This window comes from Sciurus carolinensis, chromosome 5 (genome assembly GCF_902686445.1).
Source record: "Sciurus carolinensis chromosome 5, mSciCar1.2, whole genome shotgun sequence".
In the NCBI taxonomy this organism is placed as follows: domain Eukaryota; kingdom Metazoa; phylum Chordata; class Mammalia; order Rodentia; family Sciuridae; genus Sciurus; species Sciurus carolinensis.
In genome coordinates, this window is record NC_062217.1 from 140,429,074 (window position 1) to 140,451,252 (window position 22,179).

Consider the following 22,179-nt stretch of genomic DNA (forward strand, 5'->3'; position numbering starts at 1 on the left):
AATATGTTTAAACATAAGTGTTAAAAAAATAGGACCATATAGTACAAAACTACTAAACATTTTAAACTACATTTTCTGTAGGGAACTAAAAATGCCTTATAAAAATTATGCTTCTTAAATTCCCTACAAGATAGGTATTATCTGATTATTATTAGGCTCTTTTAAGACAAAATAAGGTCTACATGGCCTCCATTCATACTTCCTTTAATTTTCAATTCTCTATATGCTCCATAATTAATTGAATAGTTACTGAACTTCCCAAGTTACTTGTGATTAAAAAAAGAAAAAATTTACTATTTTAAGCTGAAGCATTACATTTATGATGTGAATTCTCATGGATTTGGTCTAGACTGGTAAAGAGAGGATGTGATGCTACTTTTATAAATCTACAGTGATGTATATGGTATACCACTATAAGCTCGCCTATGAAATTTTAATAACTAATTCAATTAGGATAAAAATATAACTATCCAAAACAAATAGTGAATAAACTCTCTAAATACTACCTTTCTGGTAAAGATCTTGCAAAATAGGTATTGGGAGATGAGATTCCAATGGTTGGTATCTCTCTAAAATGTTATCTGACTAGAAATATCCTAAGATATCCTGAGATCCTAATATAATAACTCTTATTATTGGTTCTGCTTGCAATACTCAATGCAGAGACGAAACTGGCAGAATATGTTCTTCACTTGGTGTATATTTTCCCCCTTTCTTATAATGGCTGATGAACTGGCATTGGGAGAATGTCCCTCTTTCACGAATTGGATGTCTATAGAAAGCCACCAGATGGTATTCTCAGATCCAGTAGTGTTGCCTAGAACTGAGTCAAGATTCATGTCCCAGAATGCCTGAAATGACACGTCTAGTGAAGAAAGAGAATGTTAAGAAATAGTCTAGTAAGTGTGCCTTTGCTCTTTTGTAGTAACAAGGCAATCACGTACTCACAATCACCAGAAGCAGCCTACTACCCAAGTTTGTAGTCTTAAAATTAGTACTCTCCTTTCTCACTTAAGCTTCAATTCAATTCTCTACTCAGGATCTGAACATATCCTCTCCTTTTTACCTGAGGGTTCAGGCACTCTTAAAAATATCCAGATTCCCTCAAGACCATCATGTTAAGAGAAATAAGTCAGATTCAAAATGTTAAGGGTGGGACTGGGGATATAGCTCAGTTGGTAGAGTGCTTGCCTTGCATGCACAAGGCCCTGGGTTCAATCCCCAGCACCACAAAAACAAAACAAAAGGTTAAGGGTAGCATGTTTTCTCTCATATGCAGAAGCTAGAGAGGAAAAAGGTGGGGGCGGATCTACTAAAAATCAAAGGGAGAACACTAGAGGAAAGGGACCAACTTTACTAAAAACAGGAAGGTTGGCTTTTTCTTTTCACAATGCTTCTATATTTTGGTGGAAGTTCTCAAGAAATAGATGAAGAAAAGAAAAAGCAGGAGACAATGCACAAAATTCCACAATCAGCTCTTAAATTACCAAGCTGACACATTAACATCAATGCTGTGATTTCCAGGTAAAAAGATGGAGAAGAACAGGTATTGGCTTTGGTTCTGGCGGAATTAACATTTAATCCAAGGTCAGCCATCTTCTGGTTGCGTGACCTTGAATAAGTTACTTCACTTCTCTTAGGCTTACTTTCCTAACCTGACAATGGTAGACTTACGCCAAATAAGAAAAAAATATGTGTAAAAAAGCACAAAATTAATATTTAACAGTCAATAATTAGCAAGAATTTTAAAGTCTGATAACGCCAACTACTGTTTAGGATGCAGAGAAATGAGAACTCAGACACCACTCAACAGAGTGCACACCGAATCAACCCCTATGTAAATAATTTGGCAATATCTAGCAAATCTGAAGATAAATACATCCTCTGACACAGTAATTCAACTCCTAGATATATGTACCCCAGGTAACTCTGTGTACAAGAATGCTCATAGAAATACTGTTCCATTAAGAGGAAAATGGATAAACAGTAGTATATGTATTTTATAAACAATTTTAAACAGTAATAAAAATTCAAAAATTACCAGATGCATACTTGTCAATGGGGATTACTCTTATAAACATAAGGTTGAATGAAAAAAATACAAGTGACAGAGATTATACATAATAAAATACAATTTTCATAAAACCTCAAAACAATTAAAATTATAAGCATGGGAATAATAATTACCAAACTTAAGACAGTGGTTATCTCTCTGGAGCTGGGAGGAAACACAATTGGAGAAGTATACCCAAGATACTCAAACTGAATTTCTAATGTTCTGTTTCTTTAGGCAGTGTGATAGAGAATGATCTGGCAAATGCCTGCGTATGTATCTCTTCATATGACAATGACATCATCATAAGTTTGTAAAAATATTAAGTATTTAACATAATACTCTGTATAGCAGAAAACACAATAAAAAGCAGCTACTGCTGTTATAATTTGAATTGTAGGAGGGACTCCTGGCTTCTGGGTAGATCATTCATCAAAAAGATGCACGTATTTCTCAAGGGAAAAAATAGACACTGTGGCTGGAAAAGTAGTAAAGCAAGCTGAATAAATGGTCCAGATGATTGTCTCCCACCTAAAAATCCAAGTGTGGAGAACAATGTGAATATGGTTTAGATAACAAGTACTAGTTCAGTCTCTTGATACGTACTGTCCTAATTTAGTGCTAATTCAGCTGGGTCATTTATATCAAGTTAAAATGCTGCTACTAAAATCTTCAATCCTACCTTTCTGGCTCTGTTGCTGTTAGGGCAAGCTCCAGCAGAGGACTGAGGAAACCAGGGTTGCTGACCCACTGTGACCCTTCCACCAGGGGCCTGCTGGGAGAAAGCACTGCCTTGGCACTTGGGAGGTTCAGGGATTCTGGTCCTGACTCCATCACGTGCTAATTAAGCAACTTTGGAAAAGTCTCCAAATATTTCCAAGGGGTGGTTTATTTAATCTGTAAAATAGGGGTGACATGGATATATGCCCAGTGGTTAAGAGCAAGGACTCAACCCTGACTCCTTCACTTCCTAGCTACAAGGTACAGACAAACTTCTTAACCTCTCTAAGCCACAGTTGACTCATAAATAGGAATAAGAAAAATACCCACTCACAACATTGCTGTGAAGATTAAAACTAAACAATCCACATTATGGCTCAGTATAGAATCTGTCAGACAATAAGTACTCAATATTAACTCAAGTTGTTGTGAAGCTTAAGAAATGTGATAATAAGGGCTGAGAATTTAACTCAGCGGTAGAGTGCTCCAGCATGTTGATGTTTTGATCCTCAGCCTTGCACCAAAAAAGAAAGAAAGCAATAATGAATGTGAAAAGGGTTTTTTTAAACTGCAAAATCCAGGAAATGCTACTGTATGTTTTTATTTTAACAAGTATTTAAAATCCTACTTAAAAGAAAAAAGCTTGCAAATTTAGTACTAATGTACATAAGTGCTGGTTTTCCACTATGTAAAATTTGCTTTTCTAGAAAATTCTGAGGCCAGCAATATACTTCTTACACTAAGAAAAGGAAGAAATTTGATGTTTTAGAAATCGGTCTTAGAAACTAGAGATGCCTCCAACTATGTGTATAATAAGGTCCTCAAGGAAAGGTCAACTTGTAGAGCTCTATGATAATCTTAAATGCTTTCTGAAAACCAGAGATTCTGACGTTTAGGTTAATATAGTTAGTTTGGAATTATTATAAACTTTTTTTTTTTTTCTGGCACCAGGGATTGAACTCCAGGGGGCACTTAAGTCAAGTTAAGTCCTTTCTAATCTGAGACAGGGTCTTGTTGTTAGGCCCTTGCTAAGTTGCTGAGCCTGGCTTTGAGCTTGTGATCCTCCCGCCTTAGCCTCCCAGTCCACTGGGATTACAAGCATGTGCCACCTCGCTTTTTAAAAAAATGCCCTTTCCTCTTGTTACACCAATACTCTAAAAATCCTGGAAGAGCCTTTGGATATGTATGAATTTTCCTACAGAATTAAAATGGGCAATTTCCCTGCAGATGGCTAATATAAGCAAGTACAAAATGCGCACTGTAAAAAAAGGAGACGATCAGTGAAAACCTCAAGTGCCATTTGCAAAGCACCTCTACACTTGATTAATCCAGTTCTTGTTTTCAGTGAATTTCTACTTTTCCATAGATACAAATCCTATAAAGGTGGGGAGGGGACAAAAGCTTAGGGAATACATGATTAAGTGGGTTGAAATATGTCAAACATCTTTATGTCCATGAATTTACTGTGATACTCAAAAAACAAGTTAGTTATCATTGAAGGACACTAGGGAATCAATTCATCATTTTGAAAACTGGTAAATGAATGGAATGAACCAAGTATCTGCCCTGCCTTTTGTATAGTAATTGTACCACTGGTCAGTCAAATAGTAGAAAAGAGGTTTTCTTTTCATAGCAGCATTCAAAGAAATTGATAGACAAGAAAGAAAAGAACTAGAGAATCAGAATTAGGACCAGCATTTACATCATACATGCAACAACATAAATAGACAACCAGACATTCTATACCCAATGGAGAAACACATCACCACTTATCAAGTTGTCTTGTCAAAAAAAAAAAAAAGTCAAACATGAATCTGATCAAGCCTCTTCAGCAACCTGTTACTTGTGGAAACACAGAAGAGTTGAGATCAAAATGGATAAGGAAGTAAATTTAAGAACTGAAATCACAAAAATAGGAAAATCTCAAAACTATGGCCTTGGCGATAATTTTTAAAATGCTATGTTGAAAGTACAGAATACAAAAGCAAAATAAAAAGTTGGGGTTATATCAAACTAAAAAACTTCTGCACAGAAGGGAAACAATTAACCAAATGCAAAGGCAACCTTAGGACTGGGAAAAACATTCGTAAACTACAAGTCGTAAGTAAGACACTGATCTAAAATTTATACCAGGCAGGGTGGTGCACACCTATGATCCCAGGAACTCTGGAAGGCTGAGACAGGAGGACTGCAAGTCTAAGACCAGTCTGGGAAGTTTAGTAAGACCCTCAAAATTAATAATAAAAAGGGCTGGGGATGTAGCTCATTGGAGATATAGTTCAATCCCCAGTACTGGAAAAAAAGAAAAAGAAAAGAAAACCAAAATTTATAAAGAACTCACACAACTTAACAGCAGGAAAACAAATAACCTGATTTTAAAAATGGGCAATCTGAATAGCTGTTTCTCCAAAGAAGAGGTAAAAATGGGTAAAAGGTATAGAAACAAGTGCTCACACCACTATCAGGGAAAGTCAAATTAAAATCACTTTGAGATACCACCTCATACCTATAAGGATGGCTATTATCAAGAAGATAAGAGAAAACAAATGTTGGGGAGTATGAAGAAAAAAAGAACCCTTAACTGCTGGAAGGACTGTAGACTGGTACACCAATTATGGAAGAGAAGGGGCATTTCCAAAGAAATTAAAAATAGAACTACTGTACGACCTAACAATCCCTCTTTTGGGTATATTCCCAAAGGAAAGGAAATTATCACTTCACAAAGATGTCTGTACTCCCATGCACTGTGCATTGTTCCCAATAGCCAAGATATGGGAAAAATCTAAGAGCCCATGGATGAACAAATGGATAAGGTAAATGTGGTATAGTACATAATGGAATATTATTCAGCCTTAAAAAATGAGACCCTGCCATTTGCCACAACATGGCTGGACTTGGACGAAATTTTGCTAAGTGAAATAAGCCAGGCAAAGGATCTCACCTACAAATGTGAGGAGGAGAGCTGAAATACACAGAAATAGAAAACAAAATGCAGTTACTATGGGAGTGGGCTGGGAAGGGAAGAAATGCCGAGATGCAGGTCAAAGGATAAAAATAGCATATAGGATGAACGAGTTTAGAGACTAAATGTACAACAGGAAGACTGAAGTTAATAAACTGAATTGTATTGGGAATTTTTGTTAAGATTTTAGCAAATTTCATCAAAAAATAATTACGTGAGATAACAGATATGTTAATATGCTTCACTATAAATCATCAAACTATCTATATATATTTCATCATGTCATGTTGTAAACTTCAACTATACATAACAGAACATTCTGAAGGACGCAATCAGCAAAATCTGTGCTATAAGAAGTTCTACAAAACCAACAACCTACAAATAAATAAATTCCAGGGGAGGTGGCAAAGAAAAGGAGGGAAGAGATAAAGGATGAACTTACAGACTAAAAAAGAGACTTAACAGACACAGCAAGCACTAATGCTTGAACATTACCTGGACTGTGACTTAAATAAACTTGGGTTGATTGATTGATTGATTGATTGTAGTGCTGGGGATCCAACCCAGCATGCTAGGCATTGATCTACACCCTCAGCCACTCAAATAAACTATTAAAAATTAAGATTTTTGTAAGGCAACTAGGAATTTAAACATTAGTTGGATATTTAATTATGCTAATATGATAATGGTATTTTTGCTGTTTTTAAAATGCATCATTATCTGTCACAGATACATATTAAAATATTTTCGAGTGAAATGATATGATGTCTAGGACCTCTTCAAAACAATAAGAAGGTGAATAGAAATCACATAGGACTAACCAAAGACAGGATGAAGTACACATGGAATTCATTATAGTATTTTATGTGCTTTTGTGTATGGTTTACGTTTTCACTAAAAAAGGCAGAGGGAGGAAATAAGGGTAGAAGAGGGAACAAAACAGAAAATAAGCTTTTATTAATAAGTGTCTTAATTTTATGTTAATATCTTCCTTCTAGGATCAGGTGGTCACTGAACAAACTTATGGTGCATATTTCAAATTGTTATTTTTGTTCTAATCCATTTTCCTACTGGGTTTCTTCCTACTTTCCTATGTAAAAACTATCAGTCTGGGGATGTAGTTCAGTAGAAGAGCACTTATATGAGGCCACAGGTTCAATCTCTAGCAACACACACACAAGCACAACTCAAATTATCCTAACTTATGTCGCAGAAGACACTGAGCTCTCCCCTTGGTCTTTTATTCTTGTCATGGTTTGGGAGGACAATCTAACATTATAAAAAACACAATCTGAGTTCTGACTGACTTGATGGTGTATCCCATAACCTACCCAGACATTTCTACTACCACTGACCCTCTCTCTTCCCTGTACTTCCCACAAGGTTATGAAACTTTGGTTTAATTATTCTCTCTCAGTATCTCCTCTGGCATTTCTCAAAGGAGATGATGCAATGCACTGAAGGTTAAGTGAGATCATATTAAGTAGAGCCCTCTATCACTCAGTGGACAGCACTTAGTACAATAAATATTAGTTTCCTTTCCTTTTTTCCTCTTGAATAGCTCTTACTTCCTTCTGCTAAAGAAAATTCTACCTACCTTTCAGAATTAAAATAGCATCTCCTCTGATATTCTGGAGCATTCAATTCTATGCAACACTAAAGAAAACCAAACAGAATAGTAGTTAAAAGTTCCAAATCTGGACCCTGGCTCCAGCACTTAAAAGCAGAGTGACCCAAAGCAATTTAATTATCTTCTCCTAAGACTCAGTTTACTTATCAATAAGATAAAAATAGTATGAGTATCTACTAGGATTACTGTGAGAATTAAATTAACTATTCCAGGTAGAGCACTTCGCACAGCACTCAATGAAAATCAGAGAGGGAGAAGAGGAAGAAGAGGAAGAAAAGGAAGAGATGATGATCCTGGGAAATGAAAACTAAGATTATTCTCGCCTTGCTTCCCCAAACCTTATTTATCTCTAGTGCAAAGATATTGGTTACACCTCTTTGCATTTTTTTTTTTTTTGATACTGGGGATTGAACCCAGGGGCATTCAACCACTAAACAAATTTCCAGTCCTTTTTTGTATTTTATTTAGAGACATGGTTTCACTGAGTTACTTATGGACTTGCTATGTTGCTAAAGCTGACCCTGAACTTGCAATCCTCCTGCCCCAGCCTCCTGAGTTGCTGGGATTATAGGCATGCACTGCCATCATATCTGGCCTTCCTTGTATTTTTTAATGGACTTTATATGTGTAGGAATACTAAAAAATTACTTGTCGGGCTACAGTTGTAGCTCAGTAGGGAGAGCGCTTGCCTAGCATGTGTGAGGCACTGGGTTTGATCCTTATCGCCACATAAAAATAAATACAATAAAGGTCCTTCAACAAATAAATTTTTTTTAATTACTTAACTAAGAGACAGAGAAAAAGATCTGCATTCGCTTATTTATGATTTTATGGTACTTAGTACAAGCATGCTAGAATACATAACAAGAAAAATGTCACCCATACTGGAAATAAAGCTCCACCCTCTATTTCCATGTATCTTTTCATTGTGCTTTTCATTCTACCCATACATCAAGGAGTGTCTGTTTTGTTTCCCCCATTTCCGCTCAAACTTCAACTGCTCCCACTTTTAATTTCATGGAGAGAAAAATAAATAAACAGCACAGATGTAAGGTTTCCAATTTAGCAAATCTAGAGAATTAAAAATGTGAATGATAGATGAGGGTGGAAGCTATGTGGATATCAATCATGAGTTCAATTTAAAAGAAAATAAAACAGCATGTCTCAAATAGCTACTATATATGGTTCGTCAAACCTACTGGCCCTTCAAGCAGCACTTGGCAGGTTATCCCTCACGGCAAGGACATTTTCAAAGTCTTGATATCCTCTGCACAGCTATCAATATAATAGCTAAAAGCTAAAATATTGTTATTATGGAGGCTACTATCATTTATTTAGCATTATTACAACTAGACTTCTGTCTATCCACTCCATTTGTACAATCCCATTTAATTCTCCCCTGAATGTGGGAGAAAATTGAGGCTTAGAGAAGTTAAGAAACTTGTCTAGAGTCTATCAACAGGCTAATGTTAGAGCAGAGATTCACAGTTAGTACTGCTCCATTTCAGAGACAAACTTTAAATTACCTAGGAAGCTGGGACTGGTAGTTGAAGTTTGAGCTAGAAAAATCACATAGGGATTAAAAAGAACTTACATGAAGACAAATTAAAAACATCATCTATGAAGACAATAATCAAACAAAGGAACTCACTCAAAACAGAAAAATGCATGCCAGATACCAGTTTGAGAATGTGAAAATTCAGAATCCATGACATAGAAAGACAGCAATTTGAAGGCATGTTGCATGTTGGTCAAAGGTTTGCAAAATCAAACACTAAGGCATAACAGATAACCTACAAGTTTCTTCTGACACAGATATACTTGTGTAGTAACAAACAGTCCTCAAACACAAAAGAAAGCTCTCTTCTGCTTATCTTGAATAGTATTGCTCCCTCAGTCTTTTATTTTCCCTTTTTGTTTAGATAAACAGATACAAAAACTAATTTACATTTCTCTTCCAACTTCAAAAATTGTGAATTATTTTAAAACACTTACTGGGGCTTCAGTCTAAGGGTGCTTTACCACTGGGCTACATCTCTAGTTCCTTTTTTATTTTGAGACAGGTCTCCTTAAGTTGCCCAGGTTGGCCTTAGCCTCTCAAGTTGCTGGGATTACAGATGTATGCCAGTGCACCCAGCTCTATTTATAAGTGTTTAAATGTACAGAATACTTAATACCCCTGTACTTAGTATCCAGTTCTATCAATCTATACAGTTTGCCATGTTTGTCACAAATATTTTTTTCCCCAACTAAAAATCATTAGGGTTAGAATTAAAATCTGCTCCCCATCAGAATCTGGTATTTGAGCATTCCCAGATTTTATATTTTATTATATGTAGACTTTAAAGATATGCAGTATTATTTTGTTTATTGCCAACTTTTATGTAAAGGCACTAAACTAAACATTCCACAATTTGCATTTTACTCAAAATGTTTCCTCTTTTTAAAAATTATTTATTTTTTTGTTTTTTATAGACTGCATTTTGACTCATTGTACACAAACGGGGTACGTCATTGTTTTTTCTATGGTTGTACATGATATGGATTCATACCATTCGTGCAATCATACATGTACATAGGGTAATGATGTCTGTCTCATTCCCACCATTTTCCATACCCTGCTCCCTCTCATTTCCCTCTACATAATCTAAAGTTCCTCCATTATTCTCTCATTCCCCACCCCCCCAACACCATTATATGTCATCATCCATTTATCAGGGAAAACATTCAGCTTTTGTTTTTTGGGGACTGGCTTATTTCACTTAGCATGTTTTCCTCTTTAGTTTAATACATGAGTTAGTTCTAGCTCACTCATTTTAACAACTATAAAACATTCTACTGTATGAATAGACCAAAATGTAATAATTTATTCAACTGCAGATGGATACTTAAGTCATTTCCTATTTCTCACCAGTACAAAAAATGTCATGTGAACATTCCTGTATGTGTTCTCTGTGCACAACTGCTAAAGTTGCTTCTTTCCACAGCACAGATCAAGAAGCAGATTCTGTGGTTTGAAGGGCAGGGATATCACTTTATTAGATATTACCAAATTGTTTTCCAGAGTGGTTCAATCTATTTATTTCCCCACTAATAGTATATCAAGTTCAGAGCCAGCCTCAGCAACTTAGGAGGCCCTCATTAACTTAGTGAGATTCTGTCAATCAATCAATCAATCAATCAATTGACAGGGCTGGGGATGTAGCTCGGAGGTAAAATACCCCTGAGTTAAATCCCTACTTTAAAAAAAAAAAAAAGTTTGAACACCACTATGTCTGAAGCAGGAAAAAAACCACTGTAAAAGACAAATATCTTAATGAAAAGTTAAATAGATAGATAATACAATGCTTAGTTTTCATTCATTTAAAAATACCCATTTTCCTGATATTATTTAAAATTATAATTCCTTGATCGACAAAATGGCCCACAATCACAGAAACATCCAAGGCCACTAAAAAAATAACAGAAGCAAATTAAACATGAATTTCTGACAAGAATTCTTCTTCAAGGATTGTTTTTGCAAAATTTTATATATGTATAATTTCTGGGATGAAGGTGTATAGCATTCATCATATTTACAAACATATCTGTGCCCTCAAAAAAGGACAGAATCTATGAAAAATGAAGGTCTCTTGAAATCTGCATTACTTATATCACATTTTCTGTTCTTATGTACTGAGTCTGGCTCACTCATCTCCTAGCTGTTTACATTATCTTGTTCTTTACTAATTAATGGCCTAACCTTGTCAGATTATAAAAATAAACATGTCCTCAAACTCCACCCGTAAACTTTTTGCCAAGCAATGTATCTCTTTGCTTATCACTCTTGAAACGCTCTCTAGGACATTTTAAGATTGTTCCTTGCTTGTGACCAGAAGTAACGATATTCATCTCACTCACTAGATTTATTTTTAAAAGATTTGTGACTGCTTTCTGATTATTCTGATTATCATTTATCACAACTAGGGAGCTATTTAAAGGAAAGCAACCCCTGAAGAGGAGTTCTACCATGTTCTGCACAGTAACAGCACTTTTAGTCTAAGTATCTACCTACCCAAGGTGGGACTGTTTCAGGGCTGGGAATATAGCTTAGTGGTAGAGCACCTGCCTAACATACAGGAGGCCTGACATTCAATCTCCAGTATCTCTCTCTCTCTCTCTCTCTCTCTCTCTCTCTCTCACACACACACACACACACACACACACGCATGCACAAAAGGAGGGGTACTACTTAAAGGACAAAAGTCATTTGGAGATTTGTTTTTTAAAATTCACATTCCCTTTTTGACATATTATGTATGCTGATGGTCTTTATGAAAACCACTTTTCATTTTATAGATATTTTAAGGACGACAGTATTCATCTTGATAATGATGCTAATATTGAACACCATGTAGTATAAACCTAAAGAATATAATATCACTGCTTCTAAATGCAATTTTTGAAAACTCCTTCTAATTCTGTAAAGCTATGATAATTTCCCTAGCTGCTGCTGGATGTATCCAAACTTGCAGAAGTCTGAATGGTATCCAAACTTGAAGAAAGCTGTCTTTACAGTCTTAAAATTTTCCCAGACTTAACTTCTAAAATAAGCAGTCCATTTATAAGTATACTAAGTAACCTATTATCAGTTTCTATGAAATTTTATAATACCTGAAGCAATATTTTAAAAGCAACCTATTAACAATAATGACTTCTGGTTAGTGGGACTGGTAAGAGTAGATGAAAAAAAGGGAGTGTGTTTTTGTTTTTATTTTTTACTTTAAATACTTTTGAACTATTTAAATATTTAAATTAAACAAGTAGCTTTTAAAGAAAAATTGAATAAAGGAAAACAGTATAAAATAAAAAATCTCCTCATTTATTTTAGTCTGTTCCCTGTCACCCCCACCTCTTATTTCCTTCCAGGAAACAGCAGCTCTTGAAGCACAGTGACCTGTGTATCCAGGGTTCTATCTCCCATACAACTGCTCCCTGGTAGATGCTGCACAATGGATGAGTACAAGTGGCTGTGGTGATGGCAGCATTCAATGAGCTTTGAAATGAGCCTTTAAAAAGCACTTCCATTTGGAAGGCAGATTTCAGAATAAGACAATTATCTTCTGCCTTTGAAATGTTAGATATCACAACTTGACTGTTCTGCTTCTTAAACATTTAGAACCCTATTTGAACAGGATGCAAGTAGGAGTGGGAAATTCTGAAATCTTCTAACGTGAAAATAAAACACAAAGCAGTGAAAAGAGACTGTGGGTTTAAAAGAGGTCAAGGAGAAATAATGTATGAGCAGCTGTTGACAAACCTGTCCCAAATTTGCTGAAGGGGTGTTTAGGATTCCCTGTAGCTTTTTCCAACTGAAAGAGTCTCCAAGCATCATTCATCACATTCTTCTCATGTTCTGAATCAACTGCATTCACTTCTCTGTCTTTACAACTCTCATCAAACAAGGGGCACAGGAAAAATTGTGCAAACCTAAGGGTGTGAAACATAACAATTTGAAACTGTCATTTTAAAAGAACAGACTTTAAAAAATATTTTTGAAACTTAATAGACAGGAAATGTGAATTCTATATAAATAGAAAACATCACCATTGCTACTATGAAAAAGGAATTTAAGTTGTAAGTAATAAAATAAGAATATAACATTAGGCATATATAAATTCAGAGGTGCTGATCTATTCCAGAGATGCTAAATAATTAGTGGAAATATAAATAGATTAACACTAAAAAGTCAGGGTAGATTTACAGAGATAAAGCAGTCTATATGAGATTTGCAATTTGGCATGTCTATGAAAACCTTACTCTGTGTGACTAATTCTCTAAAATAAAAGGTGGGGGACAGGTGATAGTTTTTAGCTGAATAAATCTTAAATTTACAGTTTTAGGTGCAATTTCACTAAGACTCAGGCACGGCACCTCAGGACAAACAAATTAAGTGACCTACTTTTAAAAGGCATGATTTGAATATTTCTTCTTATGGAGAAAAACAAACAAATTAGTAGGGGAAAAAATGCAGTGAAAAACCTAAAGTATGACACATTAGTTTGACTAAGCTATAATTATGGGTTTTTATGAATTAGTAAGATAAACAGCCTATGAATTTTTAATAAGCAGTGATTCAACAACTAACATGGTGTGTAAACTCTAATATAAGTAACCAATATACTTTTCTTGAGGCTATTGTTTAACAATAGTTCCAAATTTTAACCAAAATACCCTTAGCTAATAAATTCATTTTCCTATATTGAATAGCAATTTAAGTCATGATTTCTTTATCTTCCTTTCTTTTTGCTACTGAGGACTGAACCCATGGGTGCCTGACCACTGAGCTATACCTCTAGCCCTTTATATTTCTTATCTTGAGATAGGATCTCACTAAGTAGATTAGGACCTCACTAAGATGCTGAAGTGGGTCTTGAAATTGCAATCCTCCTGCTTCAGTCTTCTCCATCACTGGGATTACAGGTGTGTGCCACCGTGCCCAGCTCCAGTCATGATTTCATTTAGCATTCTTCTCAAGAAAGTTTAGATCCTATTGTATACACCTGTACTCTCAGCAACATGGGAAGCTGAGGCAGGAGGATTGTAAGTTCAAGGCCAGCCTTCACAATTTAGCAAGACCCAGTCTCAAAATAAAAAACAGATCAAAAAGGCTGTGGATGTAGTTTAGTGCTACAGGGCTTGCCTAGCATGTGTGAGCACTCGGTTCAATCCCCAGCATGCACACACACATATACACAGGGACGGAAGGAAATTAATTAATTTTAGATCCTATCCTACCAGAATGAGGCCCAAAATTAAGATGCAGTGAAGAGCAGAGATTCTGAATTCCGGACTACTATTAAGTAGACTTAAGAGACTCTTGGGTCTATAAGCATCTTAATTACTATACCTCAGTTTAGCTGTCAAAGAGGCTGCTGTCATTACTTGGAATTTATTTTAAGTGTGTAAATGAATATGATACTGTGCTAAGTACTTTACACATAGAAAAATCCATCTATCTGGATTCTACAAAGATATACAACAACAGAGATATTTATAAATATGTAATCTCTTACCTACTTCAATACACTGAAAATAGGGAAAGTGCCTAAGAGCTACATACCAAAGTTGTATAGGCCCGAATAGAGTCATGTTTATGACACAGAATAATCAAGTTTTTAAAAGATGGTCTTATACATGTGGCTTTTTACCCTAAACCATATAACAGACATCCTCCACCACACAGAACATCTGTCGCAGCATTTATAAAGCAAGAAATGAAATTCAGTGTATGAACCCATGGAACTCATTAATGGAAATCTCTTGAAAATATACATAAAAGGTGATTAGCCACAAAGTTGCTGCCTAAACACTAAAATCTAAGAGAATGAGTAGGAAGCAGATTTGCTTTGACCAGTCAGTATTGTAAACCCACACCTTTGTCCAGTTACCATACTTTGTCCTAAGGAATAAATGCGAACTATTCATTTTTTAAAACAATTTTACTACTATTAATATAGTCTAAGCAAATAAAGCTGACAATGATCAAAACTAAAAACTCAAAACTTTATTACAGATCCTCCCCAAACTTTATTGCAGAACTGTTTGTTGGAAACAGAAAACTGTAAAAATTCACCACCAAAAACTTAGTGAATAATGAAAAGGAATCCCTAATACAACAAAAAATTAGAAGGTGTTGGTTATATAGAAAATTGACCAAGAAATTAAACAGGACTAATGGAGCTTACTCCAAAAACTACTTTCAAAATATCCCTAAGATTCAAACAGCCGGTCAAAACATTCCATATCTATTAAGTACCTTTAAGAATGTGAGGAACTAAACAAGAACACAATATTTAAGGTCAAGCATTCTGGAACAGGTTATTCTTCTTCATGTGCTTTAGATGCAACACTTGTTAAAATGGGAAGTGCCAATAAGAATTTTATAAGTCAATACAATATCTTGTAGGCCTGAAGGTTGGTTAAACTCATGCCATTGTTTTTCCTCTACCACAAAGTAAATACATGTTATTCATCATGTTTTCTTTATTATAACACTATTTTTCCTTTTTATAAACCACAGGGGGAAAAACTGGTTAACATGTCATTTGTTAAAACTTAAAGCCACAAAGTCATCTTTGTAAAAATAACAACTATTATTTTTATTAATGTGATTAAGTGCACGAAGTTGGATAATTCACAGAGTATTCAGCATTACCTGTCTAGGGCACCTTCTAGATGTTCATGGGAAACATCAAAATAGTAATTGGTATGCTCTCCACTGGTAAAGGCATTCGAACTTCCTGCATGCTCACTGAGAAACTGGCTGTATTCATTTTCTTTAGGGTATTTCTTTGTTCCCAAAAAAAGCATATGCTCACAAAAATGACTTAAGCCAGCAATATTTGGAGGATCTGACAATGAACCTGAAAGAGAAAACACATTAAAAAAAAAATCTTCTAAACATACATACAGGTAAGACATTGATTAAAGTGACATTAAATGTAGAAGAAATGTGCACATTAGAGTCTACAAAATATGACATTAATGTAACAAAGTGAAAAAAATCAGAACTGGAAAGGATAGGAACAAAATTTTCTGCAGATCAATTCAGGTGGGAATCTAACAAAATGTTTACAGTAAATTTAAGATTCATTTGACATAGGCAATTAGTTTGCCAATAGATGTACAAGGGGTTTGGTACAAAATAAAGTATTAACCTAGCTAGACACAAGTTTTCAATTCTGTGAGCATAATAAATATTTGAGTATTATTTCAAAGTTATTACAAATGGTATATTTGTTGCTCAATTTAAATTTTTATAGGTGTTCCACATCTGGGATGATGGAACAAAATGGGTTAAAAATAAATAAGATGAAGTAAGGGGAAGGGGACACCATACCTTATCTTCAGAGGATACTTTCCAAGGCCTCTGTGGAGGGAAACCCTGGGCAGTCACTATGTATACTATGCCTTTTCCAATGCATACAAATCTACAGTAAATCTTAATTTGTAAATTAGGTACAGTAAGAGATAAACAACATGACAATTGTAACATCTGCAAAAAAATTACTTAAAAGTTGTAAATTGTTTATTTCTAGAATCCTTCATTTCATATTTTTGGACTGCAGTGAACTGAAAACATGGGAAGTGAATCGTGAATAAGAAAGGACTGCTTCACAGGTGAAGAATCTCCCTTACTATGGACCTAGAGGCAGGATTCCTAAATTGTGGAGTAGGCTTGTCTTCAGTTTTCTAGAACTGACAAATTGTTTAAAATAATAAAAATTTGTATTCTCACAAGCAACACTGGAAGACTTGTTTTGTTTTTTAGCAATAAATAAATAAATAAGATGTATAGAACTGAAAACTACTGGGTATTTACATTCATATGGAGAGTTACAGTAAATGTCAACATTAGATCAATGAAACTGAACAAAGCTTAATTCACAGTTTTATATTGTACCTATGTGTACATCAAGTGCTGCTGATGACTTATCCGTGGTGGGATCACTGATGAGAAGTACTTTGATACCATTGGCCAGCTCTAGTCCACGGTATTCTCGCTTGTCTTCAGGAGATTTGATAATGTGATTTCCTATTCTCTTGATAGCAGGATTATTCATTTTGCTGTAAGTCCTTTTTTGGAAACTAAAAAGAAAAAGATCATTACTTGTTGCATTTTGCCTACTTTTTTTTGTTTTATTTTTTAAAGGACAAAGAATGACATCAAGTGAATCCATATAATACATTATCAGATAAAAGAAACACCCGGAGGAAACTTTTGTTGTTGCTGGGGGATCCAACCTAGGGCCTCAGGCTAATGCTAAGCATGTGCTCTACCATAAACCTATATCTTCAGCCCCAGAGGAAACTTTTTATAGTCTATTTAAAGAGTGTAGTCATTCTTCTCTTATGTCTTACCCCTCCTCATTCTTTCAAAGATATGCTAACATTGTTTTCATGGAGTCATATTTGAATCTATGGGAGTACATGGATGGGGTTCTGACACACAGTGGATTGGGAAATCAGTTGGTCAGTGTGCTGACCTAGAATAAATTTTTCAATTACCAGTAACTACTTACATACACAGGGCTATCTGCTAGAGTAAATAAGGTTAGAAGTTATGTAAGAATTATTACTAGGACAGCCAAAACATTACTCAACTGATGATATTCAAAGATATCTAGCTCTCATGGATAAGATACACACATGCTCATAACAAAAAAGAACAATTCTTTGAAATCTTAATACAGTATAAGAGACATAGACAATTTTTTAATCTGCTGAAGAGTAGCATGACAGTGCAAGAACAGTTTGACAATCTTAACAGAGATGTTAGATTAATTCTCTTACAAAGGGCTTCCTCTGATAGCTTTCCCTGTCTTTTCTAGGAGGGTTAGAGACAGAGTTATGGAAAAGGACTACCAACACAAAGAATCCTGTAAAGGTATTGGTTGGTATTAGTGCAGTAAAGGAATTTTCCATGTATGTTTCTCTCTGTCTCTGTCTGTCTGTCTATCTCTCTCTCTTTTTTCCCCCATACTGGGGACTGAACTGAGGGGTGCTTTATCACTGAGCTACATCTCTAGCCCTTTATATTTTTTATTTTGAGACATGGTCTTGCAAATAATTTGCCGAGGCTGGCCTAGAACTTAAAATCCTCCTGCCTTTCTGAGCAGTTGCATGTATTTTTGGGGTGCTGGAGATAGAATCCAAGGCCTCATACATACTAGGCAAGTGCTCTACCATTGAGCTACATCCTAATCCTCAGTTCTCCATGTACAGTTTTTCAGAGTAAGGCAGTTTCTTTCTTTCTTACTCCACTTCGCTGCCCTGGCTCTCTTTCTACTGATGTAATCTCAGTATGTCACCCAGGCTGCCTTGAACTCATGATCCTCCCAACTCATCCTCTTGGGTTGCTGATATTATAGGCATGTACCACTACACTTAGTTCCAATGTACCTTTTGTCTGTACTGGGGACTGCTTAAGAGACAAAAAATTGATAGGCTGGTGTGGTGGTACATACTTGTAATCCCAGTGATTCGGGAGGTTGAGGCAGGAGGCCAGCCTTGGCAATTTAGTGTTTCAAAAAAAAAAAAAAAAAAAAAAAAAAGGGGGGGGACGACAGGGATGTAGCTCAGTGATAAAGTACCCCTGAGTGCCAAAAGCAAGAGAGAGAAAGAGAGACAACACACACACAAATTGAACCTACTAACCTGTCAGCAGATTCATCAGGTAAACACAACAACATATCTGAATCTATAGAGTAAAAGTGAGCTAGTACTTTGGCTTCCTACCTAGAAGACAACATGAGTAGATTTGACTGTTCTTAAAGACTGGTAGTTAGATTTATTTTTTATTTATTTTATTTTTATGTGGTGCTGAGGATCGAACCCAGAGCCTCACACATGCTAGGCAAGCACTCTACCACTGAGCCACAATCCCAGCCCCAGATTTAAACGTAAATCAGGGGCAGTATAAACAGGAATATATTTATTTTACATAAAATATTGTGTTAAAACCACTAGAGATCATAGGAGTAAAAAGTTAGTTTGATTTTATCAGAATTCCTTCCACTCTGAAATTTTCTATAAATTGTTTAATCTGAATAAAAATTGATAAACCAAACAGGTTTGTTCCTATAAGACTGTCCCCTTGGCTGTGTGTGGTGGTGCACACCTATAATCCCAGCAGCTTGGGAAGCTGAGGCAGGAGGATCACAGGTTCAAAGTCAGTCTCAGCAATTTAGTCAGGCCCTAAGCAACTTAGTGAGACCCTGTCTGAAAATAAAAAATTTTTTTAAAGGGCTGATGATGTGGCTCAGTGGTTAAGTGCCCTGGGTTCAATCCCTGGTATGAAAACAAAAAAGAGAGGGGCGGGGGGATTGTCCCTTTGTTATTTGAAGAGGTAATAATTGGAATTTTAAGGATCAATACTGTATGTCATACTAAAAGTATAATACTGGTTATCATATAACAATTTAAACAGTGTTAATGGTCTCATCCTATTTATAGTAAAAACAATTTCTTGAAAAACAAAGTACAAAATATAATACTAGCATTTTTGGGATATAAGGCCCCAGTTGGAAAATTCAAAGCAATCTGAAAGTGAAAAGTCATTATTAACAACTATTTTCAACTTCATTAATAATAAGACACTTAAAATTCTAGATGATAGAAAATGGTCTATTTAAGACTCCAGGACTGGGATCGTGGCTCAGTGGTAGAGCACTTGCATTCCATGCGTGAGGCACTGGGTTCAATCCTCAGAACCACATAAAATGAATAAATAAAGGTATTGTGTCCATCTACAACTAAAAAAATTAAAAAAAAAAAAGACTCCAGAGAGGAGCTGGGGTTGTAGCTTGGTAGTAGAGTGCCTGCCTAGAAATATATGAGGCACTGGGGATTGAAAAGTAAATAAATTAAAAGTAAATAAATAAAATAAAGGTATCGTGTCCATTTACAACTAAAAATAAAAAAAAAAAAATAAAAAAAAAAGACTCCAAAGAAGGCACAGAGAACCTCAGATAGCAGTTTTGGTTAATAACTTTCCCAAAGGATAATCTGTTTAGAATGCAGCAAACGCTGTCAGGCAAGGTGGTGCACACCTATAATCCCGGCAACTTGGAAGGCTGAAGAAGGAAGATCACAAGTTCAAAACCAGCCTCAGCAACTTAATGAGGACCTAAAGCAACTCAGCGAGACCCTGTCTCTAAATAAAATAAAATTTAAAAAGAACCTGGGTTGTGGTTAAGTGCCCCTGGGTTCAATCCCTGCTATCAAAAAACAAAACAAAACAAAACAAAAAAACAACAAACCAAAGGCTTCCATTGCTATCATTTATGAGCAACTCCATCTATTTATGCTTGCCCCAGCTAGTTTGACAGGGAACCAAGGATTACAAATGATTAAAATGTGATGATGAGTGCTCGCTTCGGCAGCACATATACTAAAAATTGGAACGATACAGAGAAGATTAGCATGGCCCCTGCGCAAGGATGATACACAAATTCGTGAAGCGTTCCATATTTTTAATATCATGCTAAGTGAGATAAGCCAATCTCAAAAAACCAAAGGACGAATGATATCGCTAATAAGTGGATGATGACACATAATGGGGGGTGGGAGGCGTTAGTGTTAGGGTTAGAGTTAGGGTTAGAGAGGGGGGCAAGAATGGAGGAAGGAAGGACTATAGAGGGAAAAGAGGGGTGGGAGGGGTGGGGGGAAGGGAAAAAAAATAACAATGAATCAAACAACATTACCCTATGTAAATTTATGATTACACAAATGGTATGCCTTTACAAACAGAGAAACAACATGTATCCCATTTGTTTACAATAAAAAAAAAAAGAAAAAAAATGTGATGATGATGAAGTTAAACTTCTGTCTAATCCATAACAGTTGTGAGAAGGTCAAATACACCTTGTTCACTTTGGTAGTATAAACTTATTTTGCGGGAGTTAAGTTTAAAACTCATAAAGATAACCACCCTCAACTATAGTCTACATTCTGTACTTTTTTCAGGGCTTCAATTTCCCTTGTCCAGATTTTCATTTTCTCAACAAAAAAGATTTAAAATGGAAAAAGAGAGTGTGATACAGGTAAACAGTTAATGAGATTGGGAGTTCCTAGCCCAATAAGAACCATTTACAAATGATCAGAGTCCACCACAGGCATGGATATACTTATTTGGACATTGTAGCTGTGCCTGATTAATATCCCTGGTGGGGCTGACAGTAAAGGAATATTCTGTTATACATATAAAATTTAGTCTGACTACTTTTAGATGTTTGTACACAGGGCACAGGATCAAGAACAGTTATAAATTACTAAGCTGCCAATGCTACTAAATTATATCATGACTTCTGGAAAGAGAAAAAGCCAAAAGAAACAACAGTAGCAATATTTTCAATTAAGACCCATTGCCAAAAATTCATATTCAAGAGATAATTTGACTTTATCTATAGTATATTAAGACTTCCTACAAAGATCTGATTCCTACCTTCTGGAGAACTGAAGGAGATGACTGGGAACTCCTCCTCTGGTGATGATGAATTCACCAACAGCTTGTCTGTCTCTGTATTTATATTTATACTCATGAGATCACATGTCTATCTATCTCAGCTCCTTCATTAGCATAAGCCTTCAACAGTAATTTTATTTATTGCAAATGTTCTCCAATAAGCAAGCAATCTGATGTCTTAGATGACAAGTAAGTGCTAAATCAAATGGTTTCCCAGACATTTATTTGATATTTTTAACTTGTCAAAGTCAAAATTTTAGGAGCAATAAAATTGCTTTCAATTTTAGGGACATTATTATACTCAATTTTAGGTACAGAATTGTCAGTTTTCAGCATTCTGATAAAATGGGGAAAGGTTTAGTAATTACAACATATTTTGTGATCTTGTTCAGAATTTAAAACAATATAACCACAGAAGGCAAAAGCTGAAAGATTCATTATGTTATCTAGTCCTTTGCAGTCCATAGACTGGCAGATCCTCCTGCCAGTTCATGAGTTTGTTAAAATGCAAAATATCAGAACCAATCAGACTTACTGAGCCAGAATGTGCATTTTAACATGATCTCCAAGTGGGCTAGTATCATTTTACCCATGAGAAAAATGAAGTTCAAGGAACTTAAGTCACTTGCCCAAAATAATTTCACAAAAAGTTACAATCAGAACCATGTTTAACTTCCTCCTGTCTTTAGCCTCACCTACTGTATCCAAACTTCAGGAAGTCTATTAAGGTCCAGGCACTGCACCATGCACACTTGCTATAAAGAAAGATGAGCACACCAGAGCCCTCGCTGTAAAGGAACCCAGAC

At 35.6% G+C, this 22,179-nt stretch overlaps 1 protein-coding gene and 1 non-coding gene across 4 annotated transcripts in view; one reads left to right on the forward strand and one right to left on the reverse strand.

Annotated features, from left to right (window-relative positions):
- Ide (insulin degrading enzyme) overlaps positions 1-22,179 on the reverse strand; it is an 87,539-nt gene that overhangs the window by 49,700 nt on the left and 15,660 nt on the right. For 2 of the 3 annotated variants that reach the window (XM_047552751.1, XM_047552750.1), the window contains exons 2-4: positions 16,811-16,995; positions 15,563-15,770; positions 12,665-12,834 (exon numbers count right to left, since the gene is read on the reverse strand). In XM_047552751.1, coding sequence (XP_047408707.1) covers positions 12,665-12,834; positions 15,563-15,770; positions 16,811-16,995 — 563 coding nt within the window. Of the gene's footprint in view, positions 1-12,664; positions 12,835-15,562; positions 15,771-16,810; positions 16,996-21,352; positions 21,401-22,179 lie in introns of those variants that run through there. The other variant, XM_047552753.1, reaches the window with a different exon arrangement.
- LOC124986073 (U6 spliceosomal RNA) lies at positions 20,276-20,383 on the forward strand. The gene has a single exon (XR_007108974.1). It is a non-coding gene; the product is annotated as a U6 spliceosomal RNA (small nuclear RNA).